The 26232-nt window shown below is 41.3% G+C and overlaps 1 protein-coding gene across 3 annotated transcripts in view; it reads left to right on the forward strand.

Moving 5' to 3' along the window:
• Nucleotides 1–476: 476 nt before the first annotated feature.
• Nucleotides 477–26232, forward strand: part of AASS (aminoadipate-semialdehyde synthase) — a 50407-nt gene continuing 24651 nt past the window's right edge. Inside the window, exons 1-11 of one of the 3 annotated variants that reach the window (XM_010947598.3) lie at nucleotides 477–604; nucleotides 8595–8819; nucleotides 11068–11244; nucleotides 13936–14020; nucleotides 16866–16933; nucleotides 17042–17188; nucleotides 18111–18189; nucleotides 18320–18447; nucleotides 19879–20027; nucleotides 21298–21420; nucleotides 21791–21902. In XM_010947598.3, coding sequence (XP_010945900.1) covers nucleotides 8610–8819; nucleotides 11068–11244; nucleotides 13936–14020; nucleotides 16866–16933; nucleotides 17042–17188; nucleotides 18111–18189; nucleotides 18320–18447; nucleotides 19879–20027; nucleotides 21298–21420; nucleotides 21791–21902 — 1278 coding nt within the window. In that variant the 5' untranslated portion in view covers nucleotides 477–604; nucleotides 8595–8609. Of the gene's footprint in view, nucleotides 605–8594; nucleotides 8820–11067; nucleotides 11245–13935; nucleotides 14021–16746; nucleotides 16934–17041; nucleotides 17189–18110; nucleotides 18190–18319; nucleotides 18448–19878; nucleotides 20028–21297; nucleotides 21421–21790; nucleotides 21903–26232 lie in introns of those variants that run through there. The other 2 variants (XM_045511113.2, XM_045511112.2) reach the window with 2 other exon arrangements.

The following is a 26232-nucleotide window of genomic DNA, read 5'->3' on the forward strand; positions in this document are numbered from 1 at the left end:
AACTAATATTCATTGGATGTGAATGTAGAGTTGAATTCATTGTAGGATGATTCATTGGATGTAGAGTCTCAGCTGGATTCTAAAACTACTCTAAGAACTGTCATCTGGCTTCACAGGCTTGTTATGAGGCTGTGAAAATGCTTTGAAAAGTGTGTATCGCTAAACAAGAGTAATACACGTAAGCTCGAAACTTTCTTTTTCCCGGGAGGTACACATATCTGTTGAGCGTGTAATGTTCGGACTATTTTCGTCCTTCGGCTCCGCCTGTCTTCTGCTATGGACAGTTACAAACTTGGTCAACAACCTTCCTGGGAGAACGTGATGCCCTCAGCTAACGACGTAGGTCAGAGATCTAAAAAGCAGAAGGATTTTTGGGGAGGGGCAAGGGCAGGGCATGACCTAGTACCCAGCAGCGCCGCCGATTGGCGGACGAGAAGGTTGTTCCCTCAGAGCAGCCGCTGATTGGCTGCGGAGGAAGAGGCATGACGTCCTGAGAAGTTGAGCAAGGACCTCCTCCTCCCGGCTCTCATCCCAATTTCTGCGGGGAGTTCGGAGCTTGTCCTGCCCAGAGCCGGGAACGCAGAGGCAGCGGGGACTGGACGAGGTGAGGAGGAGTGCCCCGAGGGGGCTGAGCAGGTGGGCGCTGGGCTCAGCCTGTAAGATGAGTTTGGAGATCGCTGGCAGGTACTTGCTGTCCCCCGGGAGGGGCCTCGAGCTCTGCCTCCTCCTCCCTGCACCGCGGGAGACCCGGGAACTCCGCGTTCACCGGCCGTTGCCGGGAAGACTGGGGAAGAGGGTGGCGAGCGTTTGGGCCTCCTCGCCAGACCTCCCTTCCGAGCGAGCATTTCCCTGCGGGCGGAGGATAGAGGGTAGGGGGCAGTTATCGCGGCTCCGGGATTTCTGTATAGGAAGGAGGAGTGGCAATTTGGATTTTTTTTTTTTTTTCTCTTTTGGCGGGGTCAGAGGTGGGGGCGGTTGCCGGGGAGTAAAGGATTGGTCTTGAAGGTGTAGAACAAACTACCTGTTGACTGTTGGGCTGCATCCTTATATAGATGGACTGACTCCAGGGGGTGGTTGATGGAGATTGTAGGGGGCACCCCCCACCCCACCCCAGGTTCTTTTGGCACAGTTATTGGTTGACCTTTCCAGCCCTGGCTTGCTTTACCAAACTCGGATCACGAACTTCCTCATCCTGCCCATATGGAACTGGCCCTTCTCTCTGAGATGGAGACAGCTCCGCACCCGTCCCGCCCACTGAAGCTGCCGCTCCCAGTCCATTCTCTAACAGAGATAGGAGAAGTGAGAAAGCGGTGTGCCTCGGGGGTCAGCGTCTCCCGAACTCTAACTGGAAGAAATGTAGTTTTCAGGCACTGATTTCAGGAGATTTGGGAGTGGGTGGGGTATGGGGAGAGGGAGAGAGAGTGTTTAGTAATTTGAATAAAGATGAACATTTTTTGATATTGTGGGTTGTCAGTTACCAGAATGTGGAGAGGATGTACCAGTGATTACACCCACCTAACTGCACAGGACTGAAGAATCATTGACTTTGACATGTGATTTTCATATACTTTATACTGAAACAAAAACAAAAACAAAAACCCATGACACTTGATGTGACATGTGGCTGTGCTCACCTTAGAGGAGTGGGCAGGCTTGCAGCCTTTTTCTTAACATTTAGTAGTGTTTACACATGTGCTCAGTACTTTATGCACATTAGCTCAATTAAACTTCAGAATGGCCCTGCAATGTACATATTAACATGATTCCCATTTTTGCAGATGAGGCACAGATAGGTTAAGTTACTCACCAAGGTCATAGAGTAAGTGGGAGGCTGAGGACCCCAGGCCATTTGTGGAGGAGACATTCAGAGTTCCTTTGCAGTACCCCCTCCTGTTGCAAGCTCTGGGCTCCTGGTCAATGCAGTTAATGCAGGTAATTTAGGTGAATACTCTGTCTTCCTCCATACTGTCTTTGGTATTTTGTTTGGTGTTTGTTTCCTTGTTCAGTGTATTTTAGCTGGATCTTTGTGAGTCAATTTATGTTCTAAAATTCTAATGCTTTTGTAATCCACAGTGCCCAGTCACTACTATACTTAACAGAATCAGTAGGATTTTAGTATTATATTTCAGTTGGGATGAGGAAACTGAGGTGAAGTAAGGAACCCTGTAGCTAGTTATATGTCTCAGCATCCAGGTCTGGATTTTGCTACCATAGTGTATTGCATTTCATAACATTCATTGGTCTATAAGATCTTGGAAAGAGACTAGATCTTTTGTAGGGCATTGTGGGGAGGAGAGTGATGAGTCCCTGTCCTTATTCATGAGCCTATTTTTTTTTTCTCTGCTACATTGGTCTTTATGACATTCATTTAAATTTGCTCATTGATCTATTCATTCTTTCCCCAAACACTTGAGTTCTCCTATGCAGTAGTCACTGGGAATACAGAGATGAAGACAACGCAATTCATTCCCTCTAAGAATTTAGAGTTTAGCAAACAAACAGACAGAGAAGCAGGGAAACATTTTGGATTAGACTCCAGTTCAGAACTAACTTTGCATTCCATCTCAGTGAAGCTAAATTTGTGGGCTGGAGACCATGAGATTCATAGGTCCTGTATCTTCTGATGACTTAGAGTAACCGATGGACTTGAAAACATATGAATATTCTTGACAAGATTAATTAATATTAATAGACACCCCCCCATCTACTTGTTTTTACTTCTATTTTGTAAGGAGCTTAATGTTAAAAGAATATAGCTACGCAACAGGAAATGAAAGTGTGGAGAACAGTGCTGCTGCATGCCCAAGCCTAGTTCTAGCACGCTTTGGGGTTGGGAGCTATTTGCATTAATTCTAGGCCATCACCAGGTGTTCTGTTCATTTGGAACTCTTTTGGACCTCTCCAGGAATATTATGGTCTGGATACCAAAAATATATTGTGGGCCAAGACTCATGGCCATGGAGCCGACTACCCTTATTTACAGTGCCAGGGCTTCCTGGGAAGCCACGGCTTTTTAAATATGCTTGCATTTTTTTGAATGAACTGGAAGTGTGGATGTACATCACTTGCATTTCTCACTCAGTACTTTATTTTCTTCAACTCAAGGCTGCGCCATCCTTAGTCTTTCGATGTCTAATCTAGATGTATGTCTGATTATTACAAGTAACTTGGCACTGAGAAATCTCCCCATGTGATCTAATAGTTTTAGTTTGAGTCACTGAATTATGTTCTAGTGGAATTATTTTAAAGATCTGAAATACAAGGATGACTCTGGGGCCTAGCCATAGATAATTTGGCCTTAATTTCTTCAATAATGAATTTGTGATCATTTTTACATGTCTCAGTGGAAGCAACAGAAATTAGAAGCAACAGAAATTAGCTCTTTTTATACTTAAGCTCTTATATTTGCTTGCACATTGTTTTGGTTTAGGTAGGTGGTTTTTAGGTTTATAAAGTTTTCTAGTTAGGTTGATATTACAGAAAGGATTGAAGAGACTTAAAGAATTTTTTTAGTATTTGGTGGAAGAATACAAAACTCTATGTAGACCTCAGCTCTCTTCATCTACCTACCATTCTAACTCATGAAAACCAGCACAAATTAGATACATTATTTTATGGCATAAGTACTACCTGAACAATAGCAGATAAATGCAACCTAATCCAATTACATTTAAAAGTCATACCAACCAAACCGCAGATGGTTTTATTATGATTCATCCATTGAGGCTTGGAAAATGCTTTTTATGAAACGTGAAAAATTCCTTATTTATATGGGGCTCACTGCCTTCATTTATATTATCTGCCTTTAGATGATTTTCTCTCAGGTCTATTCTGACTCTAATATTCATCTATAGCTAGTAACTGATAATTCACCAACAGATTTTAATTGGAGCCATTTAAGTAGATAAAATTGTTTCATCCTGCTCCTGTTGGATCCCAGGAAAATGGTCAGGGCCTAGATTGCTGCCTCTTTGTAAGCACCTAACATTGTGCTCTGCACACCTTAAGTGCCCCCCCCCCCATTTTGTTTTAGTTAGAGAAAGAAAATCAGAACACCTCTCCCATTATCAATGGACAAATGATAGCTCCATCAATAAAATTTCTGGCTTTTATTATATTTTATTATATTAAATTCTCTCTAATTTGAAAAGTTACATGCACCCCAATGTTTGTAGCAGTACTATTTACAATAGCCAAGACATGGAGGTAACCCAAATGTCCATCAACAGATGATTGGATAAAGAAGTTGTGTTAGATACAATGGAATACTACTCAGCCATAAAAAAGAATGAAATAATGCCATTTGCAGCAACATGGATGGACCTAGAGATTATCATACTAAATGAAGTAAATTAGACAAAGACAAATATCATATTATATCACTTGTATGTGGAATCCAAAAAAACAAAATGACACAGGTGGACTTATTTACAAAACAGAAATAGATTCATAGACACAGAAAACAAACTTATGGTTACTAAAGGGGAAAGTGGGGTGGGGGGAGGTATAAACTAGGAGTTTGGGATCTGCAGGTACAGATACTATATATAAAATAGGTAAAGAACAAGGTCCTACTGTGTAGCACAGGGACCTATATTCAATAGTTTGTAATAGCCAATAATGAAAAAGAAATAGGAAAAAGATAAATATATATCTATAACTGAATCACTACACCATATATCAGAAACTAATATAACATTGTAAATCAACTGTATTTCAATAAAAAAATTAATATTAGAAATATTAGAAAATATTCATGCTAGAAACAAATGACCAACTTAATTACTATATTAACACATGCAATTGTGCAAAAAACCCAGTCTACTAACCATTTGAAAGGACCTTCCCAACTAAATAAGCGGTCCTCTGCCTTTGAAGGTGGCTTTTCCTCAGGTATAATCTTCTGTAACTACACCTCACAGAATCTTTTGTTTCTTCTCATTATTTAGGGTGATCATGTACACAATGACCATGGTTTATTTCATGGTCACTGAAAGAAAGTGGTGGGTTATGTATGGAGTTCTAAGCTCTATCTACTATCTGTCTGTCTGTCTGTCTGTCTATCTCTTTTCTTCTAGTGACCATTTTCTTTCTGATTTCTCTTGAAAAGGATAGAAAACACCAAGAACATTTAAGCATATTTCCCCTCCTGCCCTGATGCTCATATGTGCATTGTAAAGATAGGTAATTTGCAGGATAAGTAAATTACAAGAAATTCTTAAGTCTTCCCCCAAACTGAGAGATGGGAAGAGAGTAAGGTGATGTCATATAGTATGTTCTCCTGTTGCTAGAGTCCATCTGCTAATTATCCTCCTAGATCAGTACATGTCTGTGCAACTCACTACAGTATCTCATGGCTTTTAGAGACATTTCAGATTCCTAACCAATCCTAGGCAAGTGAAAATGTATACCTTAGTGTTGTTCTTGTTTTCACAAAAGCAAAGAATCTTTTTAAATTTTATTTTTATGCTATTTGAAACGTTGGCCCTTAATGAGATGAATGGAAGACTGTTTAGAAATAGTCAGGGGAAGGGTCTTGTTTCACGTCCCTGTGACCCTTCTCTTTCTCTCCTTGTTTCTTGCCTCCTCTTCTTTCTCCTTGTTTTTGCCAGCTCTTTCCTTCTCTTCTTCTTTCCTCCTCTTGCTTTCCCATATCCTCCTTGCTCATGCTGCAGGCTGTTAACAGCACCCAGCCCTGTCAGGTAACCTCACTAGAGCCAGTGGGTAAGCCTGGAGTCTTACTGCCTTGCTTCCACTTGAAAGCATTGCCAGTAATAAACATCAGTTCCTTATATTCTTGGAAAAGCCCACAAAATCCAGGACAAGGAAATCAAGGACAGTCCACCAGGGCATTTCTGTGAAATACCAGGCACCTGCAGTGCTTGACCTCAGAGCCATTCAGAAATCCTCACTGTGACATTTTCCTTGACGACCTTAGAATGAAACCGATGATGGGCCCATCCATGTAGGCTGAGACTAAGTTTCAACGTTCAAGCAATTACTAACATGGTCAAACCTGCTATCATCAAATCTTTTTTCTAAGCACTCAGAAACCTAGAATTTCCCTTGGCAGGGATTCAGGGAGGATTTTTGGTGACACACAGGAAAGGGGTTGATAGAGGCACCCCATGCTGCGGGGAGAACTGGTCATATAGTCAGTACCATATGGATCCGATTTATTTCTGAGATGAGCTGCCAGTAGTTAACAACGTGGGTCAGATCTACAAGGTGTGGATCTGCAGTCTTTGGCAAAGAAGAGATAATCCTGAGTGTTAAATATTAACCTAGGGGTCCTGCTTCTGCTTAAAAGCAGCACCTTGTCAGATTTCACTTCAGTTTCTTCATTGGTAAAATGAGGATATAATAGTATCTGCTTAGTAAGATTTTGGCAAGGAGGAAATGAAAAGTGTCTGTAAAGTGCTTGGCATAGTGTTAAATATAATGTTAAATCAGTGGTAGCTACTGTTGTATTTGCTTAAAAACAAAGCATCAGGATTTGTGATTGAAGAATTCCCTACAAAAAGTGAAAGTGAAAGGAACTTCCCGAATAAAATGCAGACGGTCAGCCTCTGCTGCTTTCCTTCCTTGTCCCCGTGGAAAGTCTGCGTTTGCAAACATGGATGTGTGTGTTACACGTGTGTATGTTTGTGTCTGTCCTCCCACACTGTACCCCGGACTCCAGACAGAGGAGGGGGAGAGGAGGAGGGGGGAGCATTGTTCAGAGAGCAGAGGCTGTGGTTATGAATCAAGTTTGGGCTCACCAGAGAGATTAAATTATTTGAACATGATTCCTAATCTTTGTGCCAAGAATTGCTACCAAGTGTAGAGGATTAAGATCGCTTGGTGGCCTCTGCTCTGTGAGATACAGCCCCTGCTGGCAAGAGGGGACTATTTCTGGGCTTACCCATGTGTTCAGAGGACTCACTTGTCTTTGGAACTGGTTTCATTTTAAGAACATAGGGATTCAAGTTCTGTGGGACATCGATGATTTTCGTTGGGCTTGAGGGAGAATACATGCATTGGGCTTGGCCTTGGGTTTGGGCTTAAGGTATTTTCTTTTAAAAACAAAGCCATATAAATAAACCAAAAAGTTAGATAGAGTATGTAACAATCTTTTACTGAAACGTTGACATCTGTGTTTCGGCCCGATGGAAGCTAGCCTGAGCTCCTGATCGCCGGTGCGTTCGTGTGCTGGGTGTGGCATTTTCTCTCCCTGCCCCTCTTCTAACTAAAGCCTCCTTAGCCGGACTTCTTGCTATTGCCTTTACTCTTTTAGTCTGTTGTGTTGTGAGTCGTCCTGTAGATTTTCTGTCTAGGATGGCAAGTCGTTGTTTGCCCCTAGGAAATGTACTTGCATGTTCACTGTTTGGACCAAACTTCCCCATCTACAAGGTGGATCTGATTTAGAGATTGCCGTCTGATGTAGCAGAAATGTGTTCTGTAAGAATTTTGCTAGATACTAGCAGTAATTGGTAAGGAATTTCTAGAAGGTGTAAAAATCTAGTCCCTATATTTTGATGTCAACCTGAAACAGAAAACTGAGGTTTCAGGTCCAAGTGATCCAGCAAACTATCATCTGACATGACTTTTGCCTACTAAATTTACATGCGCATAAATAACAGAATACCATTTGACATATATGCTTTAAAAATTTCTATAAAATGTACTCTGTGCTGACACATAGTAAGCCTCTTGTAAATATTTCTTGATTGAATAAACGGGTAGAGTTTTATGATCTGGAATAACAGAAAAGTGATGGAGACAGAGGTCCAGGTTTAATATAAGAGCAGGAGGATGTGGCACAGGAGGAAACTCTGGAAAGGAGAAGAGCGTGCTTAGCGCAGCAGAAGGGTCAGTTGAGTGAGGCTGGGGTCTCAGAGAGGGTGGGGGCTTAGGGCTGTGCGCTTCAGCCTCTAATGCCTGTGGGGAAGACCATGTTTGTTTTGTTTCTTAAATATAAATGCTTTTATAAAATTCAGTAGCAGTGAATGACTAGAAAAAATGATCCTGCGATCTAAAAGTTTCCAAGTGCTTACTTTCTGTTTCTGTACCTGTCTCACCGTGGACCAGTAAGGAGCAGTTCACTGCCTGACAGCAGGCTCTGAAACGCACTTTGAGCACACTGCTGTAGGGAACGGGCAGAGGTGAAACTCTGAAGAGGCTGGGGCTGGACTGTCCAGAACATCACACATGGTTAAAGGATTCTCAACTTTATATCCTCAAAGTTGGCAAAATTATCTTCCTGTATTTACCTTGTAGGTTAATTTGCTTAAAACTTTTGTGCTGAATAAATGTTTGATAAAGCATATTTTTAAAAAAAAAAAATGATTTCCGCTTAGCAGATATTGGTTAGAATTCCGTAAGTTGCTCAGGACATCTTTCAATTTGGGGAAAAACTTCATTTGTGGAAATCTTTTTTTTATTTTTCGGGTAAAGGAACACTTGACATCATCCAGGTTTTCCCTCGCCCTCCTCCATCTTGTATCTGTTACCATCTGAGGTGGCTGGACTTTACAACAGATTTCTCAGGAGACCAGAACTAACCTGTGCGCCCTCCTGCCTTGTGCTGTCCTGCTCTCACGATGTCTTTACAGTCACCAGGTTTCAAGATGCTGCGAGTGCTTAGGACCCGACCGGGCAGGCTGGGGCTCAGCCGCTCCAGAGGGCTCCACCACAAGGCGGTGGTGGCCCTGCGGCGGGAGGACGTGAACGCCTGGGAGAGGAGGGCTCCTCTGGCCCCCCGGCACATCAAGGGGATCACCAACCTGGGGTACAAGGTCTTAATACAGCCTTCCAACCGGCGGGCCATCCACGACAAGGCAAGTATTTCTAATCCTTTAAATTTGTGGGAATAAAATGACCCTGTGTGTGAAAATTAGGGGGCATCTGAGTGAAAATAAAGTGATTGCTAGTGTCACTTACATACCACATGGCAGTTTTCCTTTACTTTAGTTATACTGAGATTGTGTAGTCATAATGAGACTTCTAGTTTGAATCCTTTGAGTCCAGCATTTAGCCAGTAAGTATTATTTCCACCCCATTCCATGCCTTCTCCAGCTGTGAAATCAAGGGGTTGCTTTTAGGAGATGATGTCCTTCAGTCACTCTCTCCTTCACGTGCGACCCTTGTTCTGGGACTGGGGAGACAAAGACTCAGGAGCCTTTCTTTACCCTGCCAGCCACTGGGTGAAGCCCTTGACATTCCTCGTTCCATTTATTCTTCACTGTAATCTTATGACACAAGTTTTTGACTCTTATTTTTATCTTACAGAGTGCTGTGTCCACAAGTTATCTGAATCACTTTTTCTGTGCGGTTACATTGTCAATGTGCTCTCCGGTTGGATATTTATTTTTGTTTCAATGACACTTTCATGTTTGCTTTTAAATCCTTTTTGATTCAATTTTATTTTTCAAATGAGTTAAAGACTTCCAAGTTTCCAAGATCAAAACCATGTAAAAAGATGAGACCCAGAGAAGTCTTGCTCTCATTAGGCCCCCACATCCCACCCCCACCACCCTATAGCTTACAAGTGTCATCAGTTTCTAACTTCGCATTCCTATGTTTCTTCTTGCAAAAATAAGTCTGTGTGTATGTGTGTGTGTTCTCAGTTCCCCTTCAGTCTTATACAGAAGGTTGTATGCGATACGTACTCTTTTGCACCTGGCTTTGTTCAATCTACACCATATCCTGGAAATCACTCCATGTTAGTTCATAGAGATCTGCTTCACTCTACTTAGTGGCTGGGTAGTAATTACCCCACTGTAATGACTCCATGACTTATCATGATTTATTTAGACAGTCTACTATAAATGGGCAAATAGACTGTTTTCAAAGAAACCACAAATGAACTGTACATTTATTGTTTTCTTATCTCTCCTATGCATCTGTACTTCCCTTTAAAGTAGATTCCTAACTAGATTTATCTTCATTTTATTCAACTGCCACCTTTGATGCTTTTAAAATTCTGCCTTGTGCATACTACCCCTTTATTTCAAAATCTGAAATGACTGTCTGTAGCCTCCATGTACTAACTATGCAATCTCGTTAAATGCCTAAGCCTCAGGTTTCCCACGGGTAAAATGGCGATAATAATAGTACCTTCCTCATGGGAGTTTTATGAGAATTAAATGAAATAATTCATGCAAAAAGCTTAGTAAAGCATATGGTAATTTATTGATAAATATCAATGATTATTATTTTTGTCTCATTTTCACCATGAGGGTATTTAATATAAATAAAGCTTATATTCACTATCAGTAACCTAAATATTCCTCAAATTGATTTACCCATTATGCCCCTAAACATCTTACTTTCCTGTCTCCGTATTTGTATATATTCCTTCAATGCCTCTTACTGATATTACCATGTTGTATTTCCCATCTCCATCCTTCCAAATCCTACCCAGCCTGTAGATTAATTTGAATTTCCCTATTTCCTTGGTCACCTGGGAATTATCTCAGTATCCATTAAATTAATATATCACTTAGATTATGCTAATCATAATGTTCTTTTGAATTCAGCATCATGTACTGTGCCTCTGGCTTTTTTTTCTTACTATGTTTTGTGAGCTCCTTGCCTGTCTTCCTTTGTGTCTTATCACCTCATCTCTAGCACCGTCCCCTGTACAGAGTAAAGCAGTAATAAATACCAGTTGAACGCCCCCCAAAAAGAAAAGAAAATATTGTATGTATCTATGTCCGTCTTTTAAAAATACAACTGAGTAATAAATTACTATTTAGCATTTAATGTTTCAGGGCATTGTTGGTACAAAATACACATTTTACAAGTATATTGGAATCACATGTGTTAGTGGTTATGAGCAAATTATTAACTGTTCTTAAATAAAAGTGTGCTGAATTTTCTAATTTTGCTTTTGCTACAGAAGTCAGACATGTTAGGTTGATCTTTAACCAGCAGGTGAGATATTAAAAGTAGCTTTTCTATTATTTGTTCCTTATATTTCATCCCTTCAAAAGGTTGTACCTTTAATGGCTACATTTATTTATTAAAGAAAATAGAGATACGACGAAGCAGGGGAATAACTTTTAACCAAAATTACATTCCCAGGAATATGTCAAAGCTGGTGGCATTCTTCAAGAGGATATTTCTGAAGCTTGTCTAATTTTGGGAGTTAAAAGACCCCCAGAGGAAAAATTAATGTCCAAGAAGACTTACGCGTTCTTCTCCCACACAATAAAGGCTCAGGAGGCCAATATGGGTTTGTTGGATGAGCTTCTAAAAAAGGTAATTAGTGACCAATATTCATAAATGTTAACATAGACACATATTTTTTTTTCTTTTAACTGTCAAGTGGAGTTTTAGCTTTCTTTCAGCATCATATTGTTCACCTCGATGGGAAAAGTGATCTTCGAGTTGGTGCTTGAATAGCTCTGCTGCACTTAGGGCTCCTCTGCTGGGCAAGTTTAGAGTTTGTAATAGGAGGAACCAAACAGATTTCATTCCTTTTGTATTCTGAAATGGAAAGAATGATAGAAGCATTTGCCCCAAATGATTATTAATTTATAAGGTTAATTAGTTAAATATTGCCAAGTAGACTTTTAGAGCCGAAAAGAACCTCAGGGATCATGTAAGCCACCACCCTAATTTTTCAGATGGAGCCCAGAGAGGTGAAGTGACTTGACTGAGGTTGCACAGTTCTGTAGTACCAGAACTGGACTGGAGATTATTTTTACATTTATTAACATTCATAAGGGAAAAAAAAAACTTTTTTTGAGATTAAAAATACCATGAAAAAACTATCAGCATTTAAAATACAGAGTAGTCACTTAACCAATATTTACCAAGTGCCTGCAATGTGTCTGACCCTGTTTACTGCAATAGCAGAGCTTACATTCTAGTGGGAGGAGACAGGTGATAAATAAATGACATCTCATGTGTCATTTGGCGATATGTATAGAGGAGGAGATAAATATGATACAGGGGAAAAAAAGGAGTGCTGGGCCCTGGGGGAGGTGGCAGTGCTAGTTTAAATAGGATGATCAGGGAGAGCCTCATTGTGAAGTTGACACTGAGCAAAAATTTGAAGGAGGTGAGGGATCAAGCCATATCCACCAGGGAAAAGTCTTCCAAGCTAAGAGAATAGCAGTGCTGAGGTCTGGCGGTCTTTTTGAGTGAAGGATTAGAGTAAATCATGTTTTAAAATGTTTATTCTGCCTCCTGTGTGGATACTAGTTGGAGGTGGGAGGAGAGCAACACTTGTAAGACTGTTAGATTATTCTAGCTCAGACGCTTGGAGGATGGAGGCTTGCACGAGGGTGGCGGAAGTGGAGGCTGTGACGCACGGACAAATCTTGGATGTATTTTAGAGGTCTGATCCTCCAGGACTCACTGATGAAATGAACGTGGAATATGAGAGAGAGAGAGGGCTCAGAGATGACTCCAAGATTTTGGTTTGAGTAACTGGAAGGAGTTGCTGTAGAGTGAGATGGGGCAACTCCAAGAGGAGCAGACTTGGATGGGAGGGTCAGGAGTTGAGTTTAGGGCCTGTTGAGTTTGATTGGCCCATTAGATATTTAAGGGGAGATGCTGAGTGGGCCATTGGCTATGAGTCTGTAGCTCAGGAGGGCAGCTTCTCCTGATACCCATTCTGCAGTTGTCAGAGACTAGATGGTAGCTAAAGCCAGGAGACTGGATGAGAGCAAGGAGTGAGTGTAGATGACGTTCAAGGTCCACGTCCTGGGATAAGAATGTTAGGGCACCAGAAACTAGACTCTAATCTCACAATAGGCAGAAGACAGGAGAGTTCACAAACAGTAAGAGCATGGGGAGAATATATATTTCACATAGGTGTATGGAATACAGTCTTTTAATTTCAGATGCATGGGACAGTGGCTGTAGTTAATTTGCAGTATTTCTGAAGAACAAATTCAAAAAGTACTTAATGGGAAGAATATTATTAAAAGAATGTTTCACTTTAAGCAGATAAACTCCTCAAAAAGTACCTTAGAAACTTTTTTTGTCATATGAACTTTTGTTCATTACAAGAAAATTAATAAAAACAGACCCAGCAGGGCTGCTTTTGTGCAACATTTTGTAGCCAGTTACTTGGAGCTGAATGAATCTTAAATATTCTTAAGCTCATGCACATGGTAAAATCATATTATCTGAGGAAATAAAATGACTGTTTAAAACATTCTATAGTTACAGTATAATATAATGTATTTTTTAATGCATGCATTTGTAAGACATTTCCAAGAGAGAAGGAAGATGGCCAAGGAAAGAGGAAGAACGTGGTTTTATGAAGGTGAGGAAATGAAAACAGGCAGCATGTGCTACTTTGAAAATGATGCTTACTTGTGCAAAGATGGAGAAAGAAACAGAGCCAGAGAAAGAGAGGGAGAGACAGAGAGAGACTTGTGTACGGACTTGAGAAGGAGTGTTGTTATTTTTAAGGTAGAAGAGAGATCTGCGTGTTTTTAGAGTAACTGAAAGGAAGGAACACTGTAATTACAGAGGGGCAATGCAAGAAAGAGAAAAAATTCAAGAAGAGTGATCTTGGAGGATTTAGAAAAAAGCTGAGCTCCAGCTCGCTGGGATTAGTCTCAGGAAGGACTCTTTTTGAGACCAGAGGAAGGACATGGGGATGAATGGGTCATTATGTAGACCTATTTGTAGATGGTGCTGGGCTAAAAGTTAAAGGAAGTCATGCCTTTGTTCTTTTACTGACTACCATTAGGGGCGTTTGACTCCCTGCTAGGACCTTCCTTTCATCTCTAATCACAACCCTGTCCTTGGTTGGTGACCTGGCATTTTCTAAGTATTTCATTGTGCACCTGATGGTAATTTATGTTAGCAAGTCAAGATATATTTTATAAGAGGAAAAAATATGAAATGCTCACTTGCTTGTGAATGTGTTTTACTCATTAAAATTAAACTTGATGGGTCTGGTTGAGAAATTTTTCATCCTTTCTTCAGGAAGTCCGCCTTATCGACTATGAGAAAATGGTGGATCATAGAGGAATACGGGTAGTGGCGTTTGGACAGTGGGCAGGTGTGGCAGGTAGGTATGCCAGGGCGGTTGTCTCACCCACTTTATACATTTGCCTGGAGAGTAACTGTATGTTGTCACTTTTCTGTTGCAAAGGGATGGGGTGCTCACTTCCACCAATAAAAATAAACATGGGGGTGCAACTAAGGGTGATGACTGTCAGGGGGCGAGAATAAGAAGGTAAATCATCATACCATATTTATTACAAAAATTAAAAGGAAAAAGCAGAAAGAAGGATAGCAAGTACGGCTACACTCTGGATTTTAGGTAGTTCTATTTGAAAGAATAGAAGGAAAGGTCAGTTTGGTGATGAGAAATTGAAGAATGGAAGAAAGGGAAAAACAGAGGGTACAGGTACAGGCAGGAACCAGCAGAGGAGGAGTCAAGCGAGGATAAGAGCCGGAGAAAAGCTTCACTGGACTTTTGTCCCAGTTGGTACTTTGAACTGTCTTTAGTTGAGAAGCACCACATGTTATGACTCTGTATCAGGTGAGACTGCTTGGATGTCTGTAGTTGTCAGAGTAAGTGCACAGTAAATGTGCAGGGATATACGGTGCTAAAGCCATACCAGCCACCCCAACGTCAGTGGCAGGTCCTGAGCACTCCCCCCCGGCAACTCGACATAGAACATGTGTCTTTTTCAAGTTCACCCAGATGGTCCCTGTGCTGGGTCACAAAACAATTCTTAATAAATTTAAAAGGTTTGACATCATAGAGTATGTGCTCTGACTGTAATAAAATTGACTTTGAAATTATAATAGAAAGAGAGCTTTAGAATTTCCAAATATTTGGAAGACAGTGTATTTTTGAGTAACCCGTACGTTCAGAGGAAATCACAGGAAAAATTAAAAAATATTTTGAATTGAATGAGAATTTAAGACATGGCATACCAAGATTTGGGGGATGCAAATAAAGTAGTACTTAGAAGGAAATTTATAGCACTGAGTGCTTTTATTAGGAAAAAAAGAAAGTTCTCAAATTAATGATCTAAACTTACATCGTAAGAAGCTAAAGAATGAAGAAGAAATTAAAATCAAAGCAAATAGAAAGAAGGAAATAATAAAGGTAAGAGGGAAAAATCAAGGAAATTAAAACAGGAAAACAGAGAAAATAAAAATCTGGTTCTTTAAAAGAAATCAATAAAATTGTTAAACTTCCTATTAGACTATTTAAAAAAGAGAGAAAAAAAATAAAAAAGAGAGAAGCCAGTATTTACCAATATTAGGAATACAGAGGGATCACACTATATATCTTATATATTTCCCTTATCCATTCAAAGGATAAGGGAAAATTATGAATAGGCCAATAAATGTAATAACATTGATGAAAGAGACAAATCTTAGAAAGACACACGTTTCCAAAACCAACTCAAGAAAAAATAAAGAACTTTAATGTCAATGTACAAAATTCCACTCACAAGCATTTATCAAGAGAAACAAATTATGTTTTGTAAAGAATTATTTGTAGTAGCTGCATTCATAATAGCCCAGACAATCCAAATGCTCATCAGCAGAGAGATAAGTAAATTGTGGTACATGCATACATTGGAAAACTCCTCAGCAATAAAAAAACAAAAGCAAACTAGTGATACACACAAAGTACGCATGAATCTCAAAAACATCATGCTGAGTGAAAGCAGACACCCAAAAAAGAGCAAAGACTTATTTAATTTGTATCAAACTGTAGAAGGAACTATACAGACAAAATCAGTCGTTGTTTGGGGCCAAGTGTTGAGGAGGGTTGAGTGGGGTGACGGGAATGTTCTGTATCTTGGTTATGTTGGTGGTAATATGGGTGAGTATGTTTGTTGCCAGTGATCAAACTATACACTTTAAATTGAGGTGACTTATTATATATAAATTATTCCTTTAAAAGTTTGACATAGTAAAAAGGTCAAAGAAAATTCAGCCAGGGTACAGAGAGGGAAAGTTCTATTCCTGAAAAGAAGAGGAGAGTGAATAACGAAGTCTTCTCTACAGGCATGCTGAGTATTTGGTCTCTAAAGGACACCCCGAGTGAGAGACTCATAAGGTGGTTGGTTGGGTCTTGAAATAAAATACCTGTGTTAGAGATACAGACTTGGAGTCATCAGCCTAGAGAGAGTACTTAAAATTTAGGACTGGATGAGATTAACTAAGGAAAAGATATGTGGAGATTGAAGAGAACAGAGCCCGGAACAGAATCCTGAGTGTGACTGGTGTTCAGGAAAGGACAGGGGACACCACGATAGGAGGGGTGGGTGTGGGAAGAGGAGCCTGCAGGGACGTAGGGTGGAATGTTCGAGTCAGACATATGCTAATGGAAGGAGAGTTCCTTGTGACTCTGAAAAGTGAGTCAAGATCTGACAAGTGCCCGCTGAGTTTAGCTACGTGGGTCACTGAAATAGCTGATGGGCGGCCCGTGGGGCAGCTCATAGTGTCAGTGGTGACTTTGTTTTTGCTTGGTCATTTGTTTTTGGTACGAGAGAAATGGAGGTGTGTTTAAATGGTGCTAAAAAAAGAACCAATAGAAAGGGACAGAGAAAGGGCATAATTCAAGAGTGAATTCCTGAGAGAGAGAGAGAGAGGAAGGGATGGGATCTGGAGCAAAGGTGGAGAAAATTAACCCTAGAGAAGGAGAGGGGCACTCTCCGTTTTAGCGGGAAAGTGGAAGGAATCGATAGGGATGCTGCTGGGCTAGTGCTTTTGATGGCAGGAAGCTGAGGGGATTGCGAAGATGACTGCTGGGGTCCCTTCCAGATCTGGGATGCTGTGGTCTGCACTTTCTCAGAGCACCGAGTAGGTTGGAGAACGGGCAGGGAGAACAGCTTCGACTCCTCCTGACTAATGGTCTGTCTACTGGTCTGACTCCGCCACAGGGATGATCAACATTTTACATGGAATGGGTTTAAGGCTCCTTGCTTTGGGACACCACACCCCTTTTATGGTGAGATGTTTGTTGTGTTTATTTCTTCTGTAACTGCATATCACATTTCAAGAACAGAAACATGTCTCGGCTGGTAGGCTGACTGGAACCGCGTGTGCTTGCTTGCAGCACATCGGCATGGCTCATAACTACAGGAACAGCAGTCAGGCTGTGCAAGCTGTCCGCGACGCTGGCTATGAAATCTCTCTGGGTTTGATGCCGAAGTCCATAGGGCCCTTAACATTTGTGTTCACGGGGACTGGTAACGTATCTAAGGTAAATTCCAACTGCCTTCTTTGTGTAAAGCAGCCTGAAACTCTGACACTCACCCAAAGGATGTGGGAATTTTGTGGGCATTTCACAGCCCGTCTCTTCCATGACTATGCATTCTGTTTGGGGTACTTTTCCTACCTATGTAGTTTTCCCATGGTAAAGGTCCAAACTTACTGTCTTTGCTTTTAGTTGGTTCTAAGCTGTTAGAGACATTGGCTGCTTTTTCTTTTCTTTTTTTTTTTTTTTCTTTTTAGAAGGATAACTCCTTGTTGTGTAAAGGTCTGTTCTTAGGGTATTCTGTTTTAGCTCCATCCCTGAGATGTCTAAAAGTTTGGAAGTGGACCCCAGGATGTAAGTTTTTCAAGACTACTTGGAGTTTTGCCAATAAGATGTTAAGAAAGTTAATTCAGGACTGGAATTAATACTTTCTTCCTTCTGGGGTGGTTTTCAGAATGCATTTGTGATCCCCCAGAGAAACTTGTAATTGTAAAATAGATATTTCTTCAATGAAAATATTTTACCAATAGGACATCACTGTTTTGTATTATACTGTGAGAGAGTCATCTGAGTGTTTTTTTTCTTCTAGGAAATATAGTTTCCTTATTTGAAATAATTTCTGCAATGAGGCAAAAAATAAATAGAAATATTTTTATTGTACTGTCATTTCTAAACACTCTTGTTTCTACTCTGAGTAACAGAAGTGAAACAAATAAAGCCCCTTCCATTGTGGTGTTCTAATGGGAATAAAAGCTGGTTTGCAGCCCACATGCAAAAAGCTGATCTGTGCTCCGTGACGTGGTCCAGGATGTGGGCAGGACAAGTCAGGCTGTGGAGTTGTGGGGAAGATGGGTTGGAATCTTCACAGGAAACTGTGTTAATTCTTTTCCTATTGATTTTTAGATTTTCACTCATGCCTTATTTACAGGGAGCCCAAGAGATCTTCAGTGAATTACCTTGTGAATACGTGGAGCCGCACGAATTAAAAGAAGTTTCCCAAACTGGAGGTAAAAGGGGAGGGAATGGGGACTGCATGCATCCTTTACTGTTTTGAATGGTTTCTGTGTTATAATATTTTATCACCATAAATCTTCATCATTCATGACCCACTTTGCTAATTTCTTTCTCCTCTGCAAGATCTGAGGAAGGTGTACGGGACGGTGTTAAGTCGCCATCATCATCTCGTCAGGAAGACCGACGGCGTGTATGACCCCGTGGAGTACGACAGGCACCCTGAGCGCTACACCAGCCGGTTTAGCACTGACGTGAGTGTCGCACCAATGCTGCGGGCTTGGCTGCTCATGCTGCACCCCAGTTAGGCTGCTTTCAAAGAGAGAAACTGTGAGTGTGTGGACTGGGTGTCAGTTCCCCGTGCTACCTCGTGAGCCATTTGGGGACCATGAGGTGGCCTCGGGAGTTGCTGGCTCTTACTGGTGTTCGGACTGGCCTTTGCTCAGTGGCTTCGGCGGTTTCTGTGGGCATGCCCTTTGCTTCACTGACTCTGTTTCTACTCCGGGTCTGGGTGTACCCAATAGCTCTAAACCGTTGCCTGGGGATTACCGTTTTCCGTTTTTCATCCTGAACTAGTTAGTACTGTTGACCAAGCACAATGTCTGTGAGGTGTGATCTCAACACAGGTCTGTCCCTTCTATGGCCACAAATTGCATCCATAAGCTTAGCCAGTCTTCTTGAAATACAAGCCGTGGATTACAGGGGACAGGATGAAAGAGTTACCTGTATAAGCACGGACCCACCCCCACTCTACAAAAAAGCTCTTTCCAACTCAGATCCTTCTGATGGGGAGACACTGGTCTCATCCTGTGAGAAGGATAATATGTTTGTGGGCTCTGTAGTCACTGGTCATGCAACAGTCCTCCTCAAAATAAACCAACCAAAGTGTAGGCACTATTGTGCACTTATTTCCTATTGTGAAAAGGAATGCTTTAAGTCATTTTAAATATGTTTGAAGAATATAACGCTTTTAGATGCTAGTGTGAAACTTAGCGTCATAGCATGTAGAGCATATTACAGAGAAGGGCTGTTACCTGTAGCTTGAGCATGCTTGAGGTGCTTGAGAAACGGTTATAGAACTCGTTTCAAGTTGAAAAACCTTGAATCGAATATATTTCCATCCCTTCTCTTTTTCCCAATCACAGAAGTGTGGGGTGGTTGGATGCATCCTAAAATGTATACTGACCTAGTTACCATGTATGCATGCATGTAGCACACTTGTCCGTGGAGCTTACAGATGTTATCTGATTTAATCTTCACAGCATTCCTTTGAGGAATGGGGTACGTATTATCCCCGTCTGGCAGGTAAGGAAGACAGAGCCCAGAGAAGTTGAGGTAGCATGATGGAGAGCACATCCAACTAGAGACTGAGCTGGAAATAGAGCACTAGGTCACTGGAATTTCTGTTATTTCCTTTTTCTTAGCTACGCAACGCATTACAGAACGGGAATATTAATATATTTATGTTCATATATTTCTCTATAATGGGGGTAATCCTTCACAGAAATCTGGGTGGGTGTTTATTGTCTTTGCCTTGAAAGGTGGCGAACGACTTGGCAAATAACGAAGTCAATCAGAAGTAACGTTAAATTACTTCTCATGAACTTGACTGGTAGGTCTCTTTGAGCACCCCGCTTTGAAAAAGGCTATTTCCTCTCTCCTTGAACTTGGAACTTGCTTTACAGATCGCACCGTATACAACTTGTTTAATTAACGGAATCTACTGGGAACAGAACACCCCTCGTCTGCTCACTCGCCAAGATGCTCAGAGTCTGCTGGCTCCAGGCAAGTCCTCAGGTGCTGGTGTTGAAGGCTGCCCAGCACTGCCACACAAGTAAGGACTTCAGCAGTTATGGCAGTTTTCAGCCAGGCCCAGTGAGGGTATCACACATAGGGGACCCGCACATCACAAGACTTGACGACCAATGGCCAGTTGTCTGCCTTGTCTTGTTCGACCTCCTGGCAGACATTGACAGTTAACCTTCCCTCCTGGGAATTCTCTTCTCTTAACTTCTGTGACTCCACATGCAGCCCAGAAGGCAGCTCCTCAGAGAGGTCGTCTCCTGCTTCCCTGTTCCCAGCTCCCTTCAGTCTGTTACTGGTTTTTTTCCCCTGAAATTTATGATCATTTGTTTCCCTGTGTTTATGACTTTCCCTGCCCTACTAGAACTTAATCTCTCTAAGGACAGGGGCCCTATTTATCCTGGTCACATGTACCCAGTACATTGTCTGACATATAATAGTCATTCAAATAATTACTAGGTGTTGAATAAATTAATTAATCAGTAAGTATTCGTGGAACACCTGGTCTGCCTGGCACTCTGCTAAGCTGAAGGGCAGGGGAAAAACATGGTTGCTACCTTCAGGCATGTGGCTGGCACCGAGTAAATGCCTAGGGAATGTTAGGAGCAACCAGTATCACAAGAGTGTAGAAGAGAGTGGGAGCGAGGGTGCAGCAAGGCCTTTAGGAGGAGTGAGGAGAATAAGAATTTCAGGTGATAGGATTGGTGTTTGATAAATATGGAGCCATCAAAGCACAATTTAAGATAATGAGTGGGACAGCCTAGCCCCAGGATGAAGTTTATATGGGCAAAAGGAAATTGGGAGGTTGGGCAGGAAAACTGGTCAACTGCTCAAGGAGTTCGAATCCTAGTCTGAGACTTTTGTTCCTAATTACAGAGATTTCTGTCATAATATGTAAAATCATGTACTACTCAGCAGGATGGGGATGGTGTAATGAAACCTTTGTAAGTGATTTAAAGTTGGCTAACTCATTAACTTGAGGCTGCTCACAATGATTTCTCAAGGTATGGGTTTTTGTTTTTACTTTTATCTCTTCCTTTTCCTTCTTCCTCCCTCCGCTTCCTCCTCCTTCTCTTTTTCTTTTTGCTTGTGGAGACTAAAACTGCTACTGGGAAGATTCTCTATATCCCAGAAGATCAGTTTCCTGAACAGTGAGCTGTAGGATAAGGAGCTGAGAGCCTCAGAGATGTTTGGCATCTACACTGAAAATTGTTCAAGGACCTTTCATTTTTATTCATTTTAAATTCTGTTGGAAACTTGAGCGTTCCATGCCCTCATCTAAGTATCGATGTTATTTACAGACTTGTGGCAATATGTGACATCTCGGCCGACACAGGAGGGTCTATTGAGTTTATGACGGAGTGCACAACAATTGAGCGTCCCTTTTGCATGTATGATGCAGATCAGCATATTATTCACGGCAGGTGAGTTCGCTAAAGCTGAGATGATACATCATTTGCTCACTTGGGAATACGAGGCTAACATAGTCAATATTTTACATCTTTAGGAAGGCTATGCAAATTTCCAGAGATGCGTTCAAGCGTTATTAAAAAAAATTGATAGAAAAACCACATACAAATCTGAAAGCTTAAATATATATACTGTATTTAAATGGGAGACGGGTTGCTGAAGAAGGGAAAAGTGTTGTTTGAAAAGTCCTGTTTGTTTTCTTATGTACTGGGGTACAGAGTCACAAATGATTATGAAACAAATGTAATGGAGTCGACATCTGGAAACGTTAGCGCTTATAAATGACATTTTGTCCGTCTGAATAAAGTGTGTTGCTTCTCCTAGTGTTGAAGGCTCTGGGATTCTGATGTGTTCCATTGACAATTTGCCAGCACAGCTTCCGATTGAATCTACAGAATACTTTGGAGACATGCTTTACCCTTATGTTGAAGAGATGGTAAGCAGACGGGTCGCGTCCGCAGCACCTCTGTGGCTTTAAAAAGAACAGTGGAATGATCTTATGAATGTTCTGGTCTTCCGTATCTAAGAAATCTGTTGTAAAATGAAATGCCAGCCCTTCGCCAAAGTACTTACTGACACTCTTATTTTACATATTCTGCTTACTTGCCGTTTGGGAAATATGATTATATAACCACCTTCGTGCTTAGTTACCACTGCACTTGCCTCTTATCATGCACATTTTATTAAGAGTGTTCCTGACATGTGATAAAATATTTGCTTTATTTTCAACTTCTTTTCCCTGATTCCTAGGTCAATTCATACTGGGGCATTCTTACTGCCCTGTGATTAGCAGATTTGAAAGATCAGAAATACAGAAAATGTTATTGGATCTTAGTCACTAATGTTAAATGACAGTTAAATGACAACCTGTGTTCTGGTCGTATATCTTTCACTGTGATCAGTGATTGGACTGCTGAAATACTGTGCAAATTCCATTTTCTTTATTAAGAAAATCTTTCTTGTTTCAGTGTGTAGCCCAAGTATTCATCCCCCTCCTGCTTTATTTCTATTGCTGATGACTCTGCCTCTGGCCGTGATTCCAAAGGCATGAATAGTGGCTCTTGGCCTTTGCATCCACAGTTTCACCCAGGAGCTCTCACTCTTAAACGGGACAGTAGTTAGTGAGGCATGAATAGGGTGCGACTTCCAGTCTGTGACCTTCCTGGCTTTCTCATACTATTCCATTTTAACCCTTTCTGAAAAAGTCAGCAAGGAGACCTAAGAGGCTCTAGAAAACGCAGGCAGCAGGTATTACCCTGGTTAGACACAGTCGTATGTAGTTCAGAGCAACTCTTAGCTTATTACATCAAATTATGGGAAACATTGAACACTCATTTGTCTTTGTGGGTGGGTTTGACTGTTATTTCTTGGAATGTCTTGGAATGTTTGGCTGCTCTGGCATCATCTACCACTCTAAGAAGTTGTTCCAAGCCGTTTTCAACTCACAAATTATTATGTTTCAGAATTTCAATTGTAAGATTATTTCTTTTGGCCCTTAGAACGTTTTTTCACTTCAATTTGTCCTTAATCAAGATTGCCATTCATTCAGTACAGTTGATCTCATACAGAAGTTTGGAGAAAATCAAGCCAATTCAGTGAACTCTTAGAAAGGTGCGATTGAGGGTTAGCCCATGTAACTGATGAGGGATAGAATTAAAATTTTTTTTAAAGAACAAAACATAATTTTTTACATTGTATAAGAGTGTAAATATTAAAGTTGCACAGATAGATGCTGCATAAGTATGCAGCATGATAAATTATGACAGAGACACCTAGGTAGACAGTACATAGATGGAAATAGAACAATATTAACATCCCAGAAACCCCCTCGTGCCTCTCCCAGCATGATTCCCACTCTCCTTCCTAAAGGGACCTACCATCTTGTCTAATAACTATGGATTAGGTTTACCTTTTTGGGGAAAATTTTATTTTTTGAACACATTAGTCAGAGTTTAAAGTCACTTCTGATAATTTCAGTAAACATCTGGGGTCTGCTTATGTTCTCTGTTTTACTTTCTTCTTGGTTTTCAGTCAATTCTTACCACTTCTTATACCTGTTTATTTTTAATTGAATGCTGAAAATTGAGTGTGTAAAGTTTTAGAGATGATTTGAGGCTCTGGATGTTGTGTCATTTTCTCCAAAGAAGATTTCCTTTGTTTCTGGAAGGGAGATAGGCCAGGAGAAAGTCACCTCAATTCAGGTAGGGGTGGAGGCCATTCAGAGCTGGGCTTTAGTCCTTTGGGGAACCAGTGTTTTTCAGTTTATCATTTACTTTAGAATACAGTCTTTCATGGTCCCAAATGAAAATCTGGCCTTTGCTAGGGTCCCCTTCAGCAGAACTTAAACTCCAGTTTTTGGTACCCTATTGCTTAAAGTCGGCCCAAAGCTCTTCTCAGTTTCTCAGTCTCTCTGCTGCTTTGTGCTCAACCTCTCAGCATCCCAGCCTCTGCTTCCACATTGGCAACTACATCTGAGAAAAGTGGTGCTAAACGTTGGACTCATCTCTTTGGGCTTCCTTCTCCAGAACTGTGGTGCAGCAAGTCTTTACTACCTTTGAACCTAAAGGCTGAGACTTTTCAGGTTTTACCTGATTTTACTCAGTTGGAGGATTGGTCTGAAAAGTGCTAAGTCACCATTGCTGGATGGAAAACATACATTAAAAAAGGTGATATGCTTGTATGTGCTTAAATCAGTAGCTGATAGACTTTTAGGCAGTGGGACACGGTGAATTATGTAAGACAGTGAGGTGTTGGAGATTTCTGGCCAGCCCTGGTGTTGCTTAGATGTCCAATGACGAAGCCGGCACCTTCCTCCTCAACAGTGTGGTGGGATCGCCTTGGCGGCGTCTATCCTCAGCCTATTTTTAAGCACTGGATGTTTGTGAAAATTGGTGACTGTCTCTTTGCAGCCTTGATATATGTGTATCTGCTTACCACTGAAAAATGAAGTATACATGTCTGCGTTCTCTTCTGATAACTGTATGGGAGCTGTATTTAAAGTACCTCGGAGCATACTTCAGAGATTTTGTGGGATCGGTTCCAGACCACTGCAATAAAGTGAATATAGCAATAAAAAGAACTGCCAAGCTTTTTGGTTTCCCACTGCATATAAAAGTTAGTTTTACACTATACTGTAGTCTATTAAGTGTGCAATAGTATTATGTCTAAAAAAACAATGTACATACCTTAACTTAAAAACTTTATTGCTAAAATAAGCTGATCGTCATCTGAGCCTTCAGTGAGTCTTAATTATTTTGCAGTAGTAATGTCAAAGATCACTGATCACAGATCAACATAACGAATATAATAATAATGACAATGTTTGAAATATTGTGAAAATTACCAATATGTGACACAAAGTCACAAAATGAGCAAACGCTGTTGCAAAAATGGCCCAACAGACTTACTCAGTGCAGGGTTGCCACATACCTTCAATTTGTTTTAAAAAAAAAAAAGGGGGAGGGTTTGGATAGGAGAGGCAGAGCCTGACTGCGGAGGCCAGGTAGGGGGCCTGACACTGTCTAGAGGGCGATGGAAAGCTACGAAGTACTTAAAATAGGGAAAATAATCAGCTTTGTGCTTTAGATTGGAGATAAATGGAAGGAAGAGGAGTGGGAGGTGGTTCCTGTGGTCCTAGCAAGGCCTAAATAACGCTGTGGAATTAAACAGCAGGGAGAGGGAAAAGGTACACAAGAGCTCAGCGGTTTCAACCTATACAGGTGAAATTTGAGCTCATTTTGCTATCTCCGCATGGCTCCTGGCTCGTAGACAGAGTTGGAAGGTGGAGAAGTCGGCTTGAGAAGGGAGCACTCCAGAGGTGCCCAGGAGAAAGGAGCAGTGGAGCGGGGACCTCAGGTGTGTCGATTCCATGAGTTTCCCAAAGAATGCCCTGGCTTGTGAATATGTCTATTTATCTTCCCCCCCCCCCCACAAAGCCCATATCCCAGGGATACATAAAAGTGGTTTAAATATTTATTTTAACACAGTAAATAAATACTGTTCTGCCAGCATCTGGTGGGTACATTTTGCCCTTTCTTAGATGAGCGAGTGCGCTAGACCCTAACCATTGGATGAGGAGGGCGCGACTGTCTCATTAGCCCTCCGGCCGGCTCATCAGAAGCAGCACTGCTGACTTAGATGACTTTTACCCTCTGGCAGTCTGCTCAAGACTTGGATTCCTTGGGGGGGGGGGAAGGAGGACTAGAAGGATGCTGGGATGTTAATACAAGAGATGTGGCTTTTGTTGGCCATCTGACCCACTCCTGTGAGATAATGGGGAGAGCGTGTATGACTTTCTGAGACCTACAAGGTGAAGTCATTTTCCTTGAGACTTGATGTTGTTGAAATGTTGGACGTGCCTATACATGGGACTGATACTGACCTGAGGGAGACTCCCTGTTGGAGGGTTGGTGGCCTTGCTGTCTGGAACACCCGTTCTCCACTTCTGATAGAACGGCCTGGCCCTTGGGGATGGGGTGGGGGCCCTCAGAGTGAGGACCACAGCTGTAACACTCGCAGTGGTATTTGCCTGCGTGCTCAATATGACACATCACTCTGGTGGGGAAGTGTAAGCTTTTTCGTGATTCCAACAGGCAAAGATGCTTATAATTAAATGTTTGGTTTTAGAATTAGAAATTGTATGGAAGTAGCATGCTCTCAGGGGCAGAATTCGTTGCTTGTAGAAAACTTCTATTACCAATTATTTATACAATTCAGTGATTTTTCAGAAAGCTGTTTTCTAAATTCTTTTTTTCCTTTGACTAACA

The sequence above is a fragment of the Camelus bactrianus genome, chromosome 7, assembly GCF_048773025.1.
Source record: "Camelus bactrianus isolate YW-2024 breed Bactrian camel chromosome 7, ASM4877302v1, whole genome shotgun sequence".
NCBI lineage: Eukaryota > Metazoa > Chordata > Mammalia > Artiodactyla > Camelidae > Camelus > Camelus bactrianus.